This window comes from Myotis daubentonii, chromosome 3 (genome assembly GCF_963259705.1).
Source record: "Myotis daubentonii chromosome 3, mMyoDau2.1, whole genome shotgun sequence".
NCBI lineage: Eukaryota > Metazoa > Chordata > Mammalia > Chiroptera > Vespertilionidae > Myotis > Myotis daubentonii.
In genome coordinates, this window is record NC_081842.1 from 161,885,432 (window position 1) to 161,906,668 (window position 21,237).

The 21,237-nt window shown below is 37.8% G+C and overlaps 1 protein-coding gene across 2 annotated transcripts in view; it reads left to right on the forward strand.

Moving 5' to 3' along the window:
• Positions 1 to 21,237, forward strand: part of ADGRL4 (adhesion G protein-coupled receptor L4) — a 108,437-nt gene that overhangs the window by 77,680 nt on the left and 9,520 nt on the right. For both annotated transcript variants that reach the window (XM_059689083.1, XM_059689084.1), the window contains 2 exons: positions 121 to 341; positions 472 to 538. In XM_059689083.1, the coding sequence (XP_059545066.1) occupies positions 121 to 341; positions 472 to 538 (288 nt within the window). The remainder of the gene's footprint in view (positions 1 to 120; positions 342 to 471; positions 539 to 21,237) is intronic.

Here is a 21,237-nt window from a genome sequence, read left to right on the forward strand (position 1 = left end):
TGTGATCAGGCATTATAGAAAGTGGCTTGATTTACAAAGAAAGTCATGATTTTGTGATACGGCAATGTTTAAGCAAACATTTCTTACGTGCCTTTTTTTTTTTTTTTTTTTGGTTTCTAGCTCTTTTGTTCGATCATTGCTGGTCTGCTGCATTACTTCTTTTTAGCTGCCTTTGCATGGATGTGCATTGAAGGCATCCACCTCTATCTCATTGTTGTCGGAGTGATCTACAACAAGGGATTTCTGCACAAGAATTTTTATATCTTTGGCTATCTCAGCCCAGCGGTGGTGGTTGGATTTTCAGCATCATTAGGGTATAGATATTATGGCACCACCAAAGTGTAAGTTAAGATGATCTTAAAGCATTTGAAATATAATTCTGAATTATGCTTTGTATATCACTGAAATTTTTGTTTTGTTAAAGTACATACAAGCACATTCATAGATTTTTATTTATTTTTTACTTTTCAGGTGTTGGCTTAGCACAGAAAACAACTTTATTTGGAGTTTTATAGGACCAGCATGTCTAATCATCCTTGTACGTATATTTAAAATTGTTGCTAGAGTTAAAACAAAAAAAGTGATAAAGAGGGCTTAAAATTTTCAGCCATTAGGCATTATTCTGAGGGGGGAAAATGATTTTGAGCACTTTAAGTATATCACTTATTAACATTTAAATATATTGTATCCCTATGAGAAAAATTTATATGCATCTTAACTACAAATCTATTACAATCATTCACCCCTCCTGGGGGAGGATATATTTCTGTATAACATATACAAAAAAAAAACATTTCCCGCTTATCAGTAGTATCTCAGCATACCTCAATACCTAGAATGTTCCAACCAGCTGATAATCTGGCATTTCACATGTGTTTGTTACTTTATATTTTATCGCTGATCAGTGAACTTTGAAGATTAGACTGTCATCTTTATAGTGTTATCATCCTGTGTACCCTGTTATCATGAAAGTGATTTTACACTAAATTGCAACATCTGAGGCAAGAACCCTCTATTTCTCATGAGCAGACAAGTCATACTGATAGTCCTATTTCAGCTAGAAAGAGGGCCTTTTAATTCTTATCAGAAGTGGTTTCAAACCTACAAATGTGGCAGGTGTTATATGTTCCATTCTAAATAAAAACATTTTTATATGTCTCAGGAGCATTTTTAAGGGCTGTAAGTTTTCAAAGCCATTCTGAATATAATAGTCTGTCAATGAATCTGGGAGGTCAGGCAAGGCTCCAGGATGAAATGAATTGTCGGAGGAGTTATGACCATATTTTGGACAACTTTGTCCCATATGTTTTTACCATAACCTAACTAGCTAATTTTTTTTTAAAAAAAAATTTCCCTCTCACTATTTCCCCATATGTTTTTTATTGTTATGAGGAAGCTGCTAAATGGAGAAGACTTGAAATACAAAGCAGAGAATTTCCGTCCAGGTTTATTTTTTAATGATGGGAATGAAATAAAATGCAGTCAGACACTACATTGGTTTCATTGTCACATAAAATTGTTTATCTTTTTCACAAGAAATCTAGTAATATTAAAAAAAAATCGTTGACTAGATTTTAGCTAATATTATTTCAGAGTTAGTGTGTTATAGTGTCCCATTCACATATTTTCATATGTCATCCGATATGAGTATTTTGTGTGAAGACATGTTGTATGTATTCTAATTTTACTGAATCACTCTACAGAATGGACTATCTCTGACATTTTTTCATACAAGTGAAAGTTATGTGGATCAGTGATTCTTGTAGTTCAGATGAAAAGTAGAAAGTTAGAAACTATACTGAAAAAAGGAAAAATAGCAGTCTATCTAAAGTAAAAAAGAGAAAATGTTCCCTGAATTTTTTTTTTTTTTTGCTTTTGCTTATATAAAGGAAAAAAACAACCTGTATATTATCTTATAGTAAAGTCCGCAGACTTTAGATGGGCTTATCTAAAAATGAGTCTTGCAGACTTTCCCAGAAACCTAAATGAACAATGTCACACTGTCCTAGTTTGGTATTAATGAACCAATTTATCTTTCATACAGTTTCAGTATGTAATTATTCCTTTCAACCAGAAGGTCAAGCTACTTAAGAAATGTACGAGGACACTCAGTTTTACTCTAAAATTGTTTATCATTTGTATTATCTTTAAAAACTTCAGAAATTCCTTAAATAATTACTGAATTGAAGTGAATTCATTCACTCTAGTTGTTCCTGACTTTCTGTGCTAATGCTGGCTTTTTTCATTGTCATTTTTTTTTTCTTCATACTGTTATTATTACTAGTACTACTGCTATTATACTGCTTTATAACAGAAAAGTCAGGTGAAACTTTTCTGACAGTCCTAAAACAGTATTCAGTTCAAAGATTAAAGAAAAGAAATATTGAGTGCCAGGCATTTGGAAAAGAGCCACCAGCAGGTTGGGTGGCTTCCCGTGGGCCTTACAGAGAGACTGTAGGAACACCTCTAACCTAGGAAGAGGACTGGAGAGAGGGGCCCCAGGCTAGTGGCTCAGAGTTAGGAGTCCTTGGCCTTCGGGAGAGAATAATATTCTCTATGAAAAAGTTTTCTCTGCTTGTGAGAAGAAAGTTAGGTGCTCCCCATTCTCCTAAAGACAAGCTGGGGAGGAACATTCAAAAGGTTTGTAGAAAATGGAATCAGAAATGGTAAAACTATCATCCTGATCACACATTGAATGCTAATGTGACTCTGGAATTTTCATGATGAGCACATTCTTTATGGGAGCTTGACCTTTGTCCCTTGACCGTGGACCAAACGTGAATATAAAGACTAGACCTGCTTTCCTTTGGAGTTGCTTGCAAGCTGCTTGCTTACTGGAGTTTCCCTTGATAGCAGGGAAGGATAGGATTATTATATAGCCTGCCCAGGAATAAAATGATGAGGGAACACACAAAGTTATTAACTGTTCTTTACACACAGAAAAGTTAGAGAAGTGGAGAGAAGTTGTAGGGCTGCCTGGAAGGTTGCCAGGTCAAGTGAAGTTATGTACAACTAAAATAATGGGTTGAATAGAGATGAGGTTAAATGGTGACATGGCTGCCCTTCTCTGAAGAATAGAAGGAGCCAAGATGTAAAGGAAATACTATAAACATCAAGACAATCACATTTACTGTCTAAGTGGAGGTCATCACATAAGCCAAGATTACCAGCAGTAATGAGAACCAAAATAAACCAAAGTGATGCCACGAAGCTTCCTCCATCACCAAGAGGCGATTAGAGCCTTCTAGCCCCCAAAAGCAGAGGAGTTGAGCTTTGTCAGTGAAGAAACAGTACGCTGCCTTCACACTCATCTACACAGATCTACTTGAAAATCATCATTCTTATGATTGGGAATATACTAGTAGTTAAGGATGTCAAGCCCTATCACTAAGTTTACCATGCTAATTGGGTGTGGATATGATGGGGAAAACAAACAAACAAATATATATTATCCCAAATCACTGTAGCATTAATGCAGAGAAAACAAAATAAATGACAAAGAACAATATATAATGAAAGATAAGTGATACTGATTTGATATGGAGAGATTAATGTGGGATATAATAATCATTCAATGAATCTTCATTGAGAGGGAAGGACTTGTTTGTGGATAGGCCAAGAAGCAGATTCTGCTTAACATGCAATAGATTCTAGGTGTGGACCTAAGTGTCTACCAAGCTGCTTGTATACTTGCCAGATTTCCTTTTCAAGGAAAACAAAGGGCACAAACAAAACAGTATCCATTCCATATAATAAAGAGGTAATATGCAAATTGACCCTCACGCCCTCTTTTCACAAGATGGCCACTCCAACATTGTTGCAAGATGGCCTGCAGGGGAGGGCAGTTGGGGTGATCAGGCTGGGAGGCATAAGTGGTTAGGGGCAATCAGGCAGGCAGGCGAGAAGTCCCAATTGCGAGAGGGATATCCAACTGCCAATTTAGGCCCAATCGGCCTAAACCAGCAGTTAGACATCCCCTGAGGGGCCCAGATTGGAGAGGGTGCAGGGCCTCTAGTTGTAAATAAAACAATACCATACAAAACAAAATTATCATCTGCGTTATTAAAAATATTCAACAGTCATATTTTATAGATTCATCACTCCCTTGGTTAGATGTCAGTATTTATCATATTTTTACCTTCATACTTGTACTTGTTTCTTCTCTATTTTCATAGTCAAACCATTGTTATCCTGTATTAAGATTGTAATATTACTAATAGAATTTTTAAATGTGTAATTTATTGAGCAGCATTTGTTTTTGAAACACACAGCTAATACATTAATACTTAGTCTCCTTAAATATCACATTATTATCCAATTTTATAGTTAACAAAAAATACGGTTTGATTCAAATGTTAAGTCATTGGTCCAAGGTTCCAAGTCTACAGATAATATTGATGTTAGAACTTAAAATTCTCTGTCTTAATCAAAAGCCCATTTTTCATTTTACTTTGCATCTTTTGCAATTGTCTTCTAACCTATCTTTCTCCTACCATTTTCTCCCATTTGTTTAATCTGTCTATAATAAACTCAGATAATGGGAACTATTAATAAGAAAAATAAGGATGTTTATGCTAAATTGTAATATATTTCTGGCATTAATGTAAATATTCTCTATGTGTCAGCACATTCAATCTAATCATTCAAACAACTCAACATGGCTGTGTGTATGTGGGCACACACACCCAATTTATTTTATTTTGAAGTTGGATAGATTGAAGCATAGAGTGATTGCATATCTTATCCAACAGCTAGTAATTTCCTGCTGGGGTCCAACCCCAGCAGGTCCAGGGGTCCCCAAAGGTGTGGACGGAGTCGGCGAAGAAGGAATGACACGGAGAGAGCGTTCAGTTGATCAGCAGCCTAGCCAGTATCTCTAGCCAGGATCTCCAGCCAAGTTCTGGTCTGGCTCTCCAGAGAGGTTCTGCTTCGGATCTCCAGCCAGGTTCTGTGGCCATGTTCCCTCGCTAGGTTCTCCAGCCAGGTTCTGTCCAGGTTCTTCAGCCAGATTCTGTAGCCATGTTCCCTCGCTAGGTTCTCCAGCCAGGTTCGGTCACCAGGTTCTAGTCAGGTTCTCTTGCCATATTTCTGTAGTCAGGTTCAGTCCAGGATCTTTTGCCATGTTCTCTCCAGCAAAGTTCTTCTGTCTGTAGGTTCTGTGTAGGTTCTGTCTTCTGAGTTCTGACTTCTAAGTTCTGTGTTCTAAGTTCTGTGTGTTGCTGTCTTGTTACATCTGTATTTATACCAGTTGATTCAATCCTATTAATCTCTATTACAAAGGTTAGGGCGTTTCTTATCTCCATTCCAGGGAGTAAAGATTATGTAGCTTAAGCATGATTGTTTGTAGTTAAAGTGATTAACTACCCGCCTGGCACTTAGTTAAGGAGTTTCATCCCCTCCCTTACTTCAGGGAAAAATCCCTACCTGGGGAAACAACCTTTCTCAGAGACCTTGGTTAAAACACATAGTGCCAAGAAGGTGAGCAAACATATTAAGAACAGTATGCCATATATGCCTGGTCCCTTGAAACAGCAAGCATGGACCGGCTCCCGGCAATTACCTGAGCTGGAACTCACATTCATGAAATTGAATCTATGGCCTATCTTCTTAATCCCAGTTCTGATAGTTTTTTGTTTCTGTTTGTGTGTGTGTGTGTGTGTGTGTGTGTTTGTGTGTGTGTGTGTGTGTTGTTTTTTGCCAACAGACCGAATGCCATAGGCTGGTACATAAAATTCTCAGAAATCTAGCTGAACCTTGCCTATGTTCAGCCTTTTTTCACACTGCATATCCCCCCAAAACAACTCCTCCAAGAACTGTATGTCCCTTAGAATAGTTGCTATTCCTTGGATATTTTCTTGGGCCTTTGCAATCAATAATCCTGCCACTTCCTGCAAAATTTTTCTGCCTAATATCTTATCATTAATTAATACACAAATTGGTGAAAACCTCTCCAGGTTTATAACTAATCTACAGAGTAAGGACTAGGTTCTGTAAGTGATATTTTCTTGCTTTTATGAATGGAGCACCGAGGCATGTCTGGTTTGGTATCCAATATAATAAAAGGCTAATATGCAAATAGACCAAATGGTGAACAACCAGTCGCTATGACACACACTGACCACCAGGGGGTAGATGCCCAATGCAGGAGCTGCCCCCTGGTGGTCAGTGTGCTCCCACAGGGGGAGCACCACTCAGCCAAAAGACAGGATCACAGCTGGCGATCACGGTGGCGGTAGCACTAAAGATGTCCGACTGACAGCCCAAGGGCAGTGGGCTTAAGCTGTCAGTCGGACATCCCCCAGGGGCTCCTGGACTGTGAGAGGGTGCAGGCTGGGCTGAGGGACCCCGCACCCCAACTGCATGAATTTTATGCACCGGGCCTCTAATCCTATCTAATAAAAGACAAAAAGGGTAATTAACTGTACCTCTGCTACGCTTCCCATTGGCTAATCAGGGTGATATGCAAATTAACTGCCAACAAAGATGGTGGCCGGCAAACACGCAGCTGAAGCGAACATGAGGCTTGCTTGCTCCAGTGATGGAGGAAGCCAAGGTTCCCTGCCTGCCGTGCCCAGCTCTGAGCCTGAAAGCAACAATGTTTCAATTATAGCAGCTAAACAAACTCCAGATACCTGCTTTCATCTGGCCACGGCCTCAGAGCTGGGAGCTCTGGGTTCACTAATTCCATCTATGAATCACCACATTTAGAATAGTAAGATTGTAACTATACATAAAAATGTCTAGCCATGCTTTTGAAAGATTGCAATAAGAAAAAGGCTTCTGGATCTTTGTAAAGAAAGCTGCAAACTTAAGATAATTTCTTTCTTTCTTTAACATTTTTCATCTTTAATGCAGTATTCTTTCAACTAAAACCATGCAAGGGATTAGGTTCAAGTACAGAAATATAAAAAAGAATTTGCAAAAATCATTTAACTTTTAAGTAGAAATTGAAGTTTTTCATAGACATGTTCAATATTGAAGAATAGAGTTTCCTTGATTGAAGCAAATATGAATTAAACTATGTCCAAATAAGGTATTGTCATTATATAATATAAGCTTTCATTTAAATTCAAATTACAACTCTTATAATTGAGCATTTCTGTATTACTACTCTTACCCACCACTTCTCAAGTTTTCCAGAACTGCACTTAGTTGTTTGTAGTGGCCTCCTCCAGTTGTTCTGTCCATGTCTACACTACCTTAATTCCCTTTCACCAGGAAACACCTGGTAAAACCCACTCAAAGTTAATGCCTCACATAATGCTTCCAAGATTGACATGTTTATATATAGTTATTATTATGTGATGCATTCTTAATACATTTTTTTATTTTCACAAATTTCCCAAGCTTGAAAAAAAAAGAAAATATTACAAGACTGTGTAAAGTAAAAAGTAAACATTTCACCCCATACTCATATTCTCAATGACTACTCTTTTTCTTAATGGTTACTCTGCTCCTTCCTGACCTTTGCTATGGCACACTCACATAAGGTTAATAAATAAATTTATTTACATAAGTTTAATAAAGAATTTTGTTTATAAATTCAAGCAATCTGAACTATTTATAACCTGCAATATATCATATTAATACTTCTTTGTTAGAATATACAATTCTACCATTTCTTATTATTGCCTCCTATGACTGTGCTCTAATTTATTTAACCTCTTCTTTACTAATGAACATTTGTTTCAAAGAGTTTCTTATTACAGATAAAACTGAATGGAGGATTCTTGTTCCAATATAGTTACATATATGCATAATGTAAAATTGTTAGAAAGTGCTTCTTAAAAGTAGAAATGCAAGTAGAGGCAGATTTTTAAATTTACAATTGCCTATGAAACATTTACTTCAATTGATACTTCTACCAACAATATGAGAATGTCCTTTTTCTGACATTTTTGCCAACAGTACATATTGTCTACTGTGCTGTCTAAATGGCTAAATTGCAATATATAAAACAGAAGAAAAGGTTATGATAGACCACAGTTCTGCAGCAGTGGCACCATTGACCAAAATTTTGGACCAACATTTTATAGAAGCTAATCTGTACATAATAAGGAGTTTAACAGAATCTCTGGCTTCTTTTCACCAGATGCCAGTAGCACCACCACCTGTATACTAGAGGCCCGATGCACAAAATTCATGAAAGAGTAGGCCTTCCTTCTCCTGGCACCAGCACCCAGGACCCAGGCTTCCCTCCGGCTGCCGGCACCCTGGACCCGGGCTTCCCTCAAGGAGGGAGGCCCTGCACACCTACTGCAGCCCACTGGTTGGTGGCTTGGGCCTCCCTCTTTGGAGCAATTGTGGAACCCCCCCCGATTGATCACCCCACCGGCCAGTGGCCTGGGCCTCCCTCTGCAGGGCGATCATGGGGCAATGACTGGGCCACCTTGGCTGGCCTGGTGCCAGTGGGTGTCATAGCATGGTCCCCAATGGTCGTCCGGATGGTTGTCTGGATGGTCGTTCTGCTGTTCAGCCGTTTGGTCGATTTGCATATTACGCTTTTATTATATAGGATAACCAAAAATGCCTCCAGGCACACCAAATGTTCCATGGGGGACAATATCCCCATTTCTATTCATTGGAAACCACTAGTTTAGACTTTGATATTAAGTCTCTTATATAAAAGTTTATTTTGCCGCTTGCTTTAAATGGCATAAATATTTAAAAAAGAATTAAAATTATTGTTTGGGTAATGTCTTTTAGATGACCCTACTGAAGCTATATTAGATACCCTACCCATTATAAATTTTAACTGTTGTGGATAACAGCATTAACATTTTAATTACATGTTTTAATTTAATGGCATCATATTTGTTAGGTGCATCTTTTTGTGACCTTTGTAGTTTAAGGTGCTTTAATATTCTAACCTTTCCTCCATATTATGTATTAACAAACATTTTAGTACATGTAACATCTAGCTACCTTTTTCATATTATTCTGACCTTCTTAGAACTATAGGTAGCTGGGATTTTAAAAGAAAAAGTGGAGTTTAAAAACATCTTAAATAATGCACTTGTAGTTTTCAATGTATTCCCATACATGGGAATTATATTCTTACTGGAATTACCTTCATAGATAATCTGCTTGGGACTCATACTAAAAATTTCATAAAAATTTAATAACTTCACATAAATTAGAGATAAAAAAAACTGAAAAAAAATTCCTTAGGTTTCCCAAACCCTACTAGAAATAACTGGCCATGATGAAGTTTGTCATTGATATGTTTTATGATCATAGCTTTACAGTTAGGGGTGCTGTACAATGAAAGGGAAACTATGGATATTGGTAGTGCAAGCTGGTCCTTAGAATTGTTCTTCGCTTTACATTTGTATAATCTTCTAGTCTTTACAAAACCCTTTAACATCTTAGTTAATCCTCACAAACATCAGTAGTACATCAAAACTAAAATGGTAATAGCATTGGGTAAGAGATAAAGTTTTTTTATTTTCACTAGATTTAGTGACTGTAATCTTGACTAACGAATTTATATATACAAATGGACACCCTACTATTTATGGCTTTTTAAAGAACTGTACCAATTCCTTGAGAAGGTCTGGTTACAATCAAGCAAATTATGTGTGGTCTTAGGTAGTAACAGACAAAACCTTCAAGCTTCTACTCATTTAGAACTTATAAAGACCCTTAAACTTGGCCAAGGGCACACTGCATGTTCTGATCATTCTTATACTTCTTTTTTTGAAAAAATATTTTTCATTGATTTCAGAGAAGAAGGGAGTGGGGGAGATAGAAACATCAATGATGAGAGAGAATCATTAATTGGCTGCCTCCTGCATGCCCCCCCCCCCCCCTTGCTGGGGACTGAGCCTGCAATCCAGGCATGTGCTCCTGACCAGAATCAAACCCAGGATCCCTCATTCCACAGGCTGATGCTCTATCCACTGCGCAAAACCAGGTAGGGCCTTACACTTCTGATCAGCCTCCCATCATAAGTGTCCTTGCCCAAGCTGATCTGCAAGAAGAGTGAGCAAGGCCTTCTTTGAATCAGTATTTATTAACATTTGCAGAGCACTTCTCCTACATATCTAAAAATATTAAATATTCTCTATAAGTATTTATTATATCCCTCTATTCCCTTCAATATTTCCTGTAAAATATAAATTACTCATTTTGAGAGAATAGACTATCTCTATGGCTCTGTCTTGATTTCTGTTTCTCATATGAAAATGTTGTTTCTAGTTTCAGGGCTTCCCAAGAAAAGAATATTTAAAATTCCTTCTGATGAAAAAAATATGCCTCCTGATGGTATTAGATTAAAAAAAAAAAGAGCCCAAGTTGTTTGATATTAGGGAACATCCTTTAGTCATTACAGTTTAATTCACACTATTTCATTAAGAACCACCATTTTATCTGTATTTTAATTAATCGGAAACTGAGGCTTGCAGTGCTTAAGCAATTTACTCGGGATCACGCAGCTACTAACAGGTCAAGGCAAGCTCAATGATTTGCAAAATTTCATTCTGTGCTGTTTCACTACCACATAGCCTTTCCTCTTCTCACACACAGGAGAGTGAAGGGAATAGTTCTTTGTTAGGTTCATGAAACACTTGTTCCTATCTCTTGAATTCCACAAATGGGTTCAGGGTGAGTTTTGAGAGACCTGGCACCGCAGACCTTCTAAAAGTTATTTATAAACTTTCAATTCTTAATTTTACTTAGCAAAGATGTCAGAATAAATTACATTGCATCGTATTGAAAATGAAGGAACTCTTGAACTTTTCTTCCCTAATTTTGTATTGCTTTAATCTAAATACTTGTCAGAATATCCCACAACTAAACAAAATATCCCATCTAAAATCCTGACTGCATCAGATTATAGATCAATATATGGAATACATATATTGGATGTTTACTGTATTTAAATTGATGGGTATTAGTAATCAATTTCCAATGCCCTGTACAACATCTAATTGCTCAAATCCTTTTTAAAAAAATTTTGTCTAATAAACAAAAAGCTGAAAAGTGAGTTTAAAGCTTCATCCATTTAAGTTGTCCTTAATTTTACATTTCTAATGAACAGTTATTTTCTTCTAGAGGGAAAAAGTGTGTTTTTTTGGAATCTTTGTAAAATCTTTATGATTTTCTCTAATTAGTATTAACCTATTCATATAGGTAGTATTAAATCAAAATAAAATTTCAGGTAATATAAAAAGAAAAAAAAACCTGGGGAAAAATAGGTATAACATTTTGAATATTTCAGAATATTTATCAAGTATTAAAGTCCCAAGTAAGGCTGTGCTAGTAAGTAAGGGGGACAAATGGAGAAACCTTGCTCTCAAAAACCATCTCCAGAAGTCACGTGCAAGTAACTTTATGACAATATATCAGTAAGTTTGAAGCAATATATTGGAAAAGCAAAGCTGAACATTTCTTCAGCCCTGTTTACATGTTTCTTGACTTTTTCATTGCTCTTGGGGTCAAGTCTAAAACTTTTAACAAAGCCTATGATAAGAATTATATTGAGTGATAGTGGGTGATAAAAGTACTTCGAATTGATTTTATTGTATTGGTAGACCTATAAAAAATCTCATTCAAAAGTCTATTTTGAAAGTAATTTTTTCTACAATGTAAAAATTATCTGGAATAGAGCACTATGTGCCTGACAATGACAGCATTTGGGATCTTTCTTCCACTGCTCCCTGACACGGAGGACGTAGTTGTCCCTAACCATGAAGTATATTTGAATGCAAGCTGATGCTCACACCATATCTGGATAGGGTCTGGAAAGAGAAGTGAGATATCGCTGATTATCTTTCATATTTCAACATGTGAAAGTTAGAATGATCACTGCACATGTGAGTCTCACACAGTCACTAAAACACTGCAGGAACTGGAAGAAGAGCTTACCAAACTTACCCAAGCTTGTCTAAGTTTTGTAAGCAAATTAAAAAAACTCAGACAAATGCTGAACTGAACAGAACACAGGGCAACAGACATGAAAATTACTGGCCATGGCAAATAGGGATAAGGCGGGCACTCTACCTTTTAGGCACCTCATGTTCTGGCACCTGCTGCTCAACCTCGTCTCCCAAGAGAGTCCCATAGACCTTTGCAGTTTAATCACACTGGCTGCTTCACAGCTTCTCAGAGGTTCTATGTACCTTCTCATGTCAGCACCTCTGCACCAAAACACTCCCTGTGGCCTCCCTCTAGCCACCCTTTTATTCAATTAACTCCTGTTTGACTTTCAGATATCAATTCAAACTATACTTCCAGAAGTCCTCTCTGGCTCAGCTCAACAGTCTAGATATTTTTGTCACATGCCTGCATAGAAGCTCGTTATTTTCTTTGGAATACTTTCCTCAACGTAAAATGACACATTAGTGTGAATCACTGATAAATAACCGGTTCATATCTGTCTTCTCCAGGAGACTAAGTGCTGTGAGAGAAAAACCTTATGGAATTTTTCTCACTATATTATCCTTGAGGTTTATCAGGTAGTAATCACTCAAGTAATATTGCTGAATTAATAAATAAATGATGCAAGCATAGTAGTTAGTCAAAAGTGTCAATTTCTTTCCCCAAAGGAAATTTAAACAAATCATCGTCATGGAAATGAGATTTTCTTGAGAAGATTTCACATAAGAAATAACACAGGAACATTCATTATAGCCTATCACTCTTTATCTCTTTTTTTCCTTAGGAATGATTGCTCTAGCTATCATCTACCTATCATTATCTATCTATCTATCATCTATCTATCAATCTATCTATCTATCTATCTATCTATCATCTATCTATCTATCATCTATCTATCTATCTATCTATCTATCTATCTATCATCTATCTATCTATCTATCATCTATCTATCTATCTATCTATCTATCTATCTATCTATCTATCTATGTATCATCTATCATCTATCTATTTATCTACCTACCTACCTATCTATATCCACCTATCTATCTATAGCATGCTTTCACTAGGAATTTAATTGGCATTTTATGTTTAACTGAATACAATGAGGTCTTGGCCAAATAATGGCAAAGGTTTTCAAAAACAATATGATTGGCAAAAGTCCCACACCATGGGTTCTTTCTATGCACTGGATTTCTAATATGTAAATGAAGACCATGATGCCAACTCTATATACACAGCTACTATTTTAAAAATAAATTAAAATTGAAAGAATAAAAGTAGACTTTAAATGTTGAAAATAAAATTTTTAATAAGTTAGGGAGCAATTATGTCTCTTGTTTTTTCACCTTTTTAATTGGTAATAAGTTTAGTACAATTTAAATTTAATTATGCAATTTCTATCTAGATGCTGAATAACAATAAAATATTTCATATTTTTTATAAAATTAGTTAATTCTTACAAACCTCTGTCTTCATTTTATACCACATGTATATATAAGGAACATTTTTTTCTTGCTTATGTTAACAAGAGATGTTATGACTCAGTTTTCATTATTGCATTAAATCAAACAATTGCTGGAAATACTCTTCACATATTGTTTTTCTCCTTTACCTTTGTTCCTTTTCTATTATCTTTCTATTACTTATAACCATCTAGAGTTAAAAGCATATAAAAAATAACCCCATGACATTCACTTAGACCCATGAAGGTCACTTTTATAAATTTTTAGTTCTCTCTACCTTTTGATTCTGTTTTAGAGACCAGTAAATTATTTTTTAAATACTAAAAAAAATCAGCTATTAATATATTCCTAATGCAAATATGTTAAAAAGATGAAGTGTAAATATTTTTAATGCCTAAGATGATTACATATTGGAATGGAATCTATAATAAACTAGAGAAATTATTTAGCTATTCATACATCAATAAATGTATAATTTTTTATCTTGAAAAATTACATACGTTTACTAGTGTACTAATATTTTAAGCACATTACATTATACATTATGTAGGATAGGGTAAAAGTAGGTTTATAGTTGTGAGTAATCGAAACACAAAGTTCTTTTATTATTTATTAACTAGAGACCCGGTGAACAAAAATTTGTGCACTCAGGGGGGTCCCTCAGCCTGGCCTATGCCCTCTTGCAGTCTGGGACCCCTTGAAGGATGTCCCAAGCTGGCAGTCAGACATCCCTCTGGCAGCCTGGCAGCCCTCAGGGGATGTCCACTTGCCAGCAGGGAGCAGGCCTAAGCTGCAGTCGGACATCCTTAGTGCTGCAGAAGAGGCGGGAGAGGCTCCCACCACCACCGCTGTACTGGCAGCAGCCTGGCTTGTGGTTGAGCAGAGCACCCGCTATGGGAGCTCACTGACCACCAGGGGGCAGCTTCTGCATTGAACATCTGCCCCCTGGTGGTCAGTGTGTGTCATAGTGACCAGTCATTCCCAGTCCTTCTGCTGTTAGGACAGTTTGCATATTACCCTTTCATTATATATGATAGAGGCCTGGTGGATGGGTGGGTTCTGGCTGGTTTGCCCTGAAGGGTGTCCCAGATCAGGGTGGGGGGTCCCGCTGGGGTGCCTGGCCAGCCTGGGTGAGGGGCTGATGGCTGTTTTCAGGCTAGCCACACCCCCTTCAGGGTGGGGGGTTCTTTTGGGGTGCCTGGCCAGTCAGGGTGAGGGGCTGAGGGCTGTTTTCAGGCTGGCCAAGCCCCCCCCCCTCCCCCCGGCGACGGAAGCTCCCAGCCTCTCCTTTTTTTCTTTTTTCTTTTTTATTCTGGGATTATTTACCTTCTATAATTGAAACTTTGTAGCTTGGGCAGGCAGGAGGGAAGCTTGGCTTCCTCCATCACCAGTGGCAACCCACTCCTGCTCACTCCAGCTCTGTGGCTCTGTGGCCATGGCCGGCTGAAAGCAGGTATCTGGGGTTTATTTATTTTCTATAATTTAAACTTTGTTGCTTTGAGTGGAGCTCAGAGCCACCGTTGCAGCTGGGAAGCTTGGCTTCCTCCATCATTGGGGCAACCAAGCCTCCTGCTTGCTTCAGCTCTGTGTCTGCCGGCCACCATCTTGGTTGGGTTAATTTGCATATAGTCACTCTGATTGGCTGGTGGGCATGGCTTAAGGTGTAGCAAAGGTATGGTCAATTTGCATGTTTGTCTTTTATTAGTGTAGATTATTATATTCTTTTCCATATGAACAACTGTCAACCTACTTTTGATCAACCCTATATATAATGTATATTGTAAAACAATTGAAAATATAATCTATAAGATTAAAGATGTAATGACAGTATTTAAATATGTTCAATATGGTCCTTACTAAAATATTATTAGTATTATGTTTTTAACACAGAAATCCCAATGTCTAGCCCTAAGTTCAGTTTATTTTAATACTTAATGGTTATCAGAGCTGAAACCTTACAAAGATACATTAAATCTGTGCTTTAGTATGACTGGATGGTAGACATACAACACTGACTACTCTGTTCTAATACTACTTTCTTCAGAAATTTAATAATGCTCCCTAATTGCACTTTTATTATTGAAAAATATATATTTAGATTTATAAAGAAGATGTATTTGTTTGTGCCATAATATTTTCCATGTATTATTTCAGTTAACTTCATCATAAAGATCAGAGCATTTCCTTAACGGGACATGACTTTTTAAAGCTATCACTATTAAGTAGGAAACATTAAAAGAGACTTCAAAACATGTATCATTGACTTAAGAAAAATTATGTGTTTACTTGATATGCATGACTTTAAATATGATTAAAAGCTGTGAATCTTAATGCATATTTCAAATATTCCTTTTAATAATTTGAATTTTTAAATAATATTTTATTAAATCTGATTAGATCTTCATGGATTTTAACCTGGCTGACTTACATGGACATGCAAATCAGCTGGCAAATAACTCACTCTAGGAGTAGGAAAAGTGTCAGTTTTGTCATTTTCTCATTTGAATATTCATCAGTATGAATTTTAACCCACAGTGCACTTGTAGACATCTTGGGTCTTATTTTTGATTTGTATCTTGTATGTGACTCTATCTGACAAGTTAAAAACGAGGCTACCAGTGTCATCTTTATCTTAAGTATTAAACCTTAATGTTCTCCTTAGAAAAATATCAGTGGGAATTCTAATATGTTCTTCCTGTGCCCCAATAGATTATTGTGGCATTGCACTTTGGAGTCCTCTAGCATGAACCTGGTAACCATATTCAAATGCTAAGGGATAGAAAGCAAGCTCTGTTTTTCACCAGAACAGGAAGAATTACCACCTTCTTAGATCCTTTGACCATAGAGAACAATGAGGACAGGTATCTCCTTTGGGGATTGCTGGCATAACATACTAAATCCTGTTCAGTGTTAACAGGATCTTCATCAGTTGTCAGAAGTTCAATGAACCCTAATGCCAGTTAACTAACCACATCACTACTCATTAATGTTTTACTCTTCTATACTTAACCATTTTTAAAATGAAGTAACTTTTAGCAGTTAATATAAATGAATGTCGAAACAGTTAAATTATGGAAATTTTAGATGTCAATTTAACTTCTCTTTATTGGTCCTTCATTTGTGGTTTGCTAGTTTTGTTAAGTTCTTAGGAGTATAAACTCTGGAACCAATATGAATTTTGGCTTGGCTACTTCCTAACCATATCATCTTGGCCAAGTTATTTTACCTCTTTATGCCTCTGTTGCCATAACTGTTAATGTAATGATAATGATAATGATAATAAGAATACTTACCGCATTATGTTGGTATGATTATTAAATGAATTAATAAAATAGAGAAGACTTGGACTAGTGTCTGGCATATAGAAAACACTCTTTTATTTCAGAATAACTATCCATCCATTTGATACCCCAGTGGTCAATGCACAGTGGAAGAACATTGCTGTCTTCTAAAGTGTAAACCTTAAGATATTAGTGAAATATCATGAGTACTGTTATTCCCAGAGTAATTTATAAAAGATGTTCTTATGATATTTACAGCCTACTTAAATATATTTGTTATATTTTCAGGTTTCATATGTTTCAGATTACTCTTAATATATGTATTTTTTTTCATATAATTATAGACTTCACACCCATTTCTCTTTGGTCTGCTCTCTACTGAGCCTGTTGGTAGTAACCTGAGCAGAGAAGTATCCCTTGGCTCTGTAGATATCCCCAAGGATGCTGAATCCCAAGCTTAGCGAATGCTAACAAGATGAGGTTTGGAGAACTGCTTCTTAGCAGTGTCATGTAGAGAAAAAAAGTGATCCCATTCTCTAATTCTGACCATAGGTCAACAAAAACTGTGGTAATATAACTTGTCTATTTTCACTAAATTTGTGTTAATAAAATTTTACATCTAAGCTTTGAAAATTTTATTTCCAACCATCACTTTATTAACAAAAGCATTTAACAAGTGCCAGCCCAACCATCACTTCCTAGCACAGCTTCACCATGCACAGGTGGAGGAATTCTGTCAAGTCTGGGTGTATTCTTTACTCAAACCTTTTAGACGTGATTTCAGCTGCTATACACTTTGAGAATATTTTATCAGTCTCAGTACACATGTTCCACAGCAGTTGCCACATCTAAAAATGTATCCATTCTTCATTTGAGATCTTTTCTCAAACAGTTATGGATCAGCCTATCTGAAGAGGGTGATGTCCTTGGGATTTTCTACTTAGAAGTCAGTGTCCTCAGATGTAAAAATAAATTAAAAGCCATGAAGTTAATGGTTGCCATACAAAACACAGTGTGACCAGTTAATTTGAATTTCAGATAAACAACAATTTGCTTAAAAATAATACGTTATTTATCTGAAATTCAAATTAACTGGGCATCCTGTATCTGGCAACCTGATGAGAACAGCCTATAAAGGAAGGAATTACAGACAAAATAATTGACAGATACTTGAAATTCAAAATGCATTTCTTATTTCCTGGGAAGGAAGTCACTTATTAACTAAAATTTATCTGTATCTTTGTATTTTAAGAAATATAGAAGCAGAATCCACAAATAATATAGAAGATTTTATATAATTGACTACTCACCAAATATCTAGAACATTAATAACTAAAGGCCCGGTACATGAAATTCATGCACGGGGCGAGAGGGGGTGTCCCTCAGCCCAGCCTGCACCTTCTCCAATCTGGTATCCCTCTCACAATCTAGGACTTCTGGTTCCCAATTGCTTGCCTACCTGCTTGCCTGATTTCTCCTAACTGCTTCTGCCTGCCAGCCTGATCACACCCTAATCACCCTCCTGCCAGCCTGATCACTCCCTAACCACTCCCATGCCAGCCTAATTGATGCCTAACTGCTCCGCTGTTGGCCTGATTGCCCCTAACTGCCTTCCCCTGCCATCCCAGTCACCCCTAACTGCCCTCCCCTGCAGGCCTAGTACCCCCAACTGCCCTCCCTTTCTGGCCATCTTGTGTCCACATGGGGGCGGTCATCTTGTGTGTTGGAGTGATGGTCAATTTGGATATTACCTCTTTATTATATAGGATAAATGAGTTATCCTATCTAATAATAGACAAACATGGTACCTCCGACACGCTTCCCATTGGCTAATCAGGGTGATATGCAAATTAACCACCAACCAAGATGGTGGCCAGCAGCCAGGCAGCTGAAGCGAACAGGAGGCTTGCTTGCTCCAGTGATGGAGGAAGCCAACGTTCCCCGCCTGCTGCTGCTGGCCTCTGAGCTGCACTCTAAGAAACAATGTTGCAATTATAGAAGCTAAACAAACCCGAGAAACCTGCTTTCAGCCAGCCGAGCTTCAGAGCTGGAGCTGCAACAGTGTTTCAATTATAGAAGCCAAACAAAACCAGATACCTGCTTTCAGCAGCAGAGGTCTCAGAGCTGGAGCAGAGCCTCAGAGATAAAGCTGGCTCTCAGTTCCAGTGACAGCCATAGAAGGTAAATAAATCCCAGAATAAAAAAAAAAAAGAAAAAAAGGAGAGGTTGGGGCTTCAGTCACCCACCAGCCTGAAAACGGCCCTCAGCCCCTCACCCAGACTGGCCAGGCATCCCAGTGGGGACCCCCACCCTGAAGTGGGTGTGACCAGCTGCAAACAGCCATCATCCCCTCACCCAGGCTGTCCAGGCACCCCAGTGGGGACCCCCACCCTGAAGGGGGTGTGACCAGCTGCAAACAGCCATCAGCCCCTCACCCAGGCTGGCCAGGCACCCCAGCGGGACCCCCACCCTGATCCAGGACACCCTTCAGGGCAAACCAGCCAGACCCCACCCATGCACCAGGCCTCTATCCTATATAGTAAAAGGGTAATATGCTAACTGACCCAAACAGCAGAATGACTGGGAATGACTGGTCACTATGACACACACTGACCATCAGGGGGCAGACGCTCAATTCAGGAGTTTCCCCCTGGTGGTCAGGGCACTCTCACATGGGAGGAGCTCTGCTCAGCCACAAGCCAGGCAGATGGCTGCCAGAACAGCGGTGATGGTGGGAGCCTCTCCTGCCTCCTCAGCAGCGCTAAGGATGTCCGACTACAGTTTAGTCCTGCTCCCTGCTGGCAAGTGGACATCCCCCGAGGGCTGCCGGGATGCCAGACGGATGTCTGATTGCCATCCTAGGCCCAATCCCCAGGGGAGCAGGCCTAAGCCAGCAGCTGGTCATCCTTTGAGGGGTCCCAGACTGCGAGAGGGCACAGGCCGGGCTGAGGGACCCCCCCCCCAGTGCATAAATTTTTGTGCACCGGGCTTCTAGTTGATAAATAAGCATTTATTTTATAAATTTTATTTTAAAAATAGGAAACACTTTAGTATAGGGTATTTTGCATATATTTTTAACCCTGTATTAGTTTTCTATTGCTGTCTTTTATTACTATAAACTTAGTGGCTTAAACAACATAAATTTATTAGCTCACAGCACTGTAGGTCAGAAGTCTAGGTGCAGTGTGGCTCAGCTAGTTTCTCTGCATAGTTTCATTCAACTAAAATCAAGGCATCAGTCATTCTAGTAGCTCTAAGGGAGAATTTATTTTCATGTTTATTCAGGTCATTGGCCAAATTCACTTTCATGCAATTTTTTTCCTGGCTGGCTGTTGGACAGGAGTCAATCTCAACTTGTAGAGACTCCCACATTTCCTGGCTCACTTTGTCCTCAGTCTTCTCTGACCTCTACTCCTGGCTCATCTCTCCTGCCTTCTCTTGTCCTGCATCTCACAGAGTCTTTTCTGTCTTCCCCTTTTGCCTCTAGGGGCTCACAGATTTACATTGGGCCCAACAGGATGTCACCGGGTGACTTTTTTATCTCAAAGTCCACAATCTTAATTTTATCTGCAAAACTCCTTTTGACATATTCACATGGTCCAGACATTAGGGTGTGGACATTTTTTGGAGACTGGATTATTCTGCTTAATACTCCAATCCGATGTGAGTAGCATTGTAACTAAGCATTTACTTGAATGATTTTAATTGGGAAATAATAAAAAAAAGGAAATCAGACAGAAGACAAAACTCTATTTGATTCCAATCTAGCTAGTACAGAATTTTTTTTAATTAAAAGATTATTTAATTTTAAAACTTAAATTGAAAACTACTTAGTTGCCTCTGCAGGGGTCTTGTGATTGAGAATGAGTCCATATTTTTTCATGGCCTCTCAGAAGGCCTGAAAAACTCCACCTTTTGTCCTTAGCAGAAACAAATTTGTCCTGGGCCAGTTCATTTAAAGGCAATAAAACTACTTGAAAGGACACAGTAGTTGTGATCATGACACATTCTTAAATGAACCAGATTCCTTTTGATATATATGAAAAATTAAAGCCTGGGTCTAAAAGTGCTGTAAGAGAAATTGTCTCATTCTTTTTGGTGAGATCTGACATCAGCATATAGATGGCTTCATCAATTATTGAGGGAAAGACTAAGAAAAGAAAAATGACTGATTGGGATGCCTCATTTTGAAGTCTGAACGTGAAGCCCTTGGGTTGAATGTACCTGTAGGTCGAAATCTTTCAGAATTAGATCCTGTTCTCTCCAGCTCATCTCGTTAAATTTTTTGTTTTAAAAAAATAAGGCACTTAAAAAATTTTATCACACTCTGTGAAACATCAGAACATGTGTGCCAAACTTTGAAGTAACCACATATGTCAATGAAGTTAAGGAACAGATTTCTGTACAGATAAATACCCTTAAGATGAAGCAAGGGGAATTATTTTAAATTTAAAATATTACTTTTATTCTCAAGGGTTAACTTTTCATGACTTTGAATGACTTTTTCTTCACAGCTACTTTCATTCTCTTTTGTATTCTAAAGTGCAGCAATGAATTTCAAGAGTTCTTGTGTTTTCCATGTGATGTCCTTGTCTTGTTTATTCCTAGAAAAG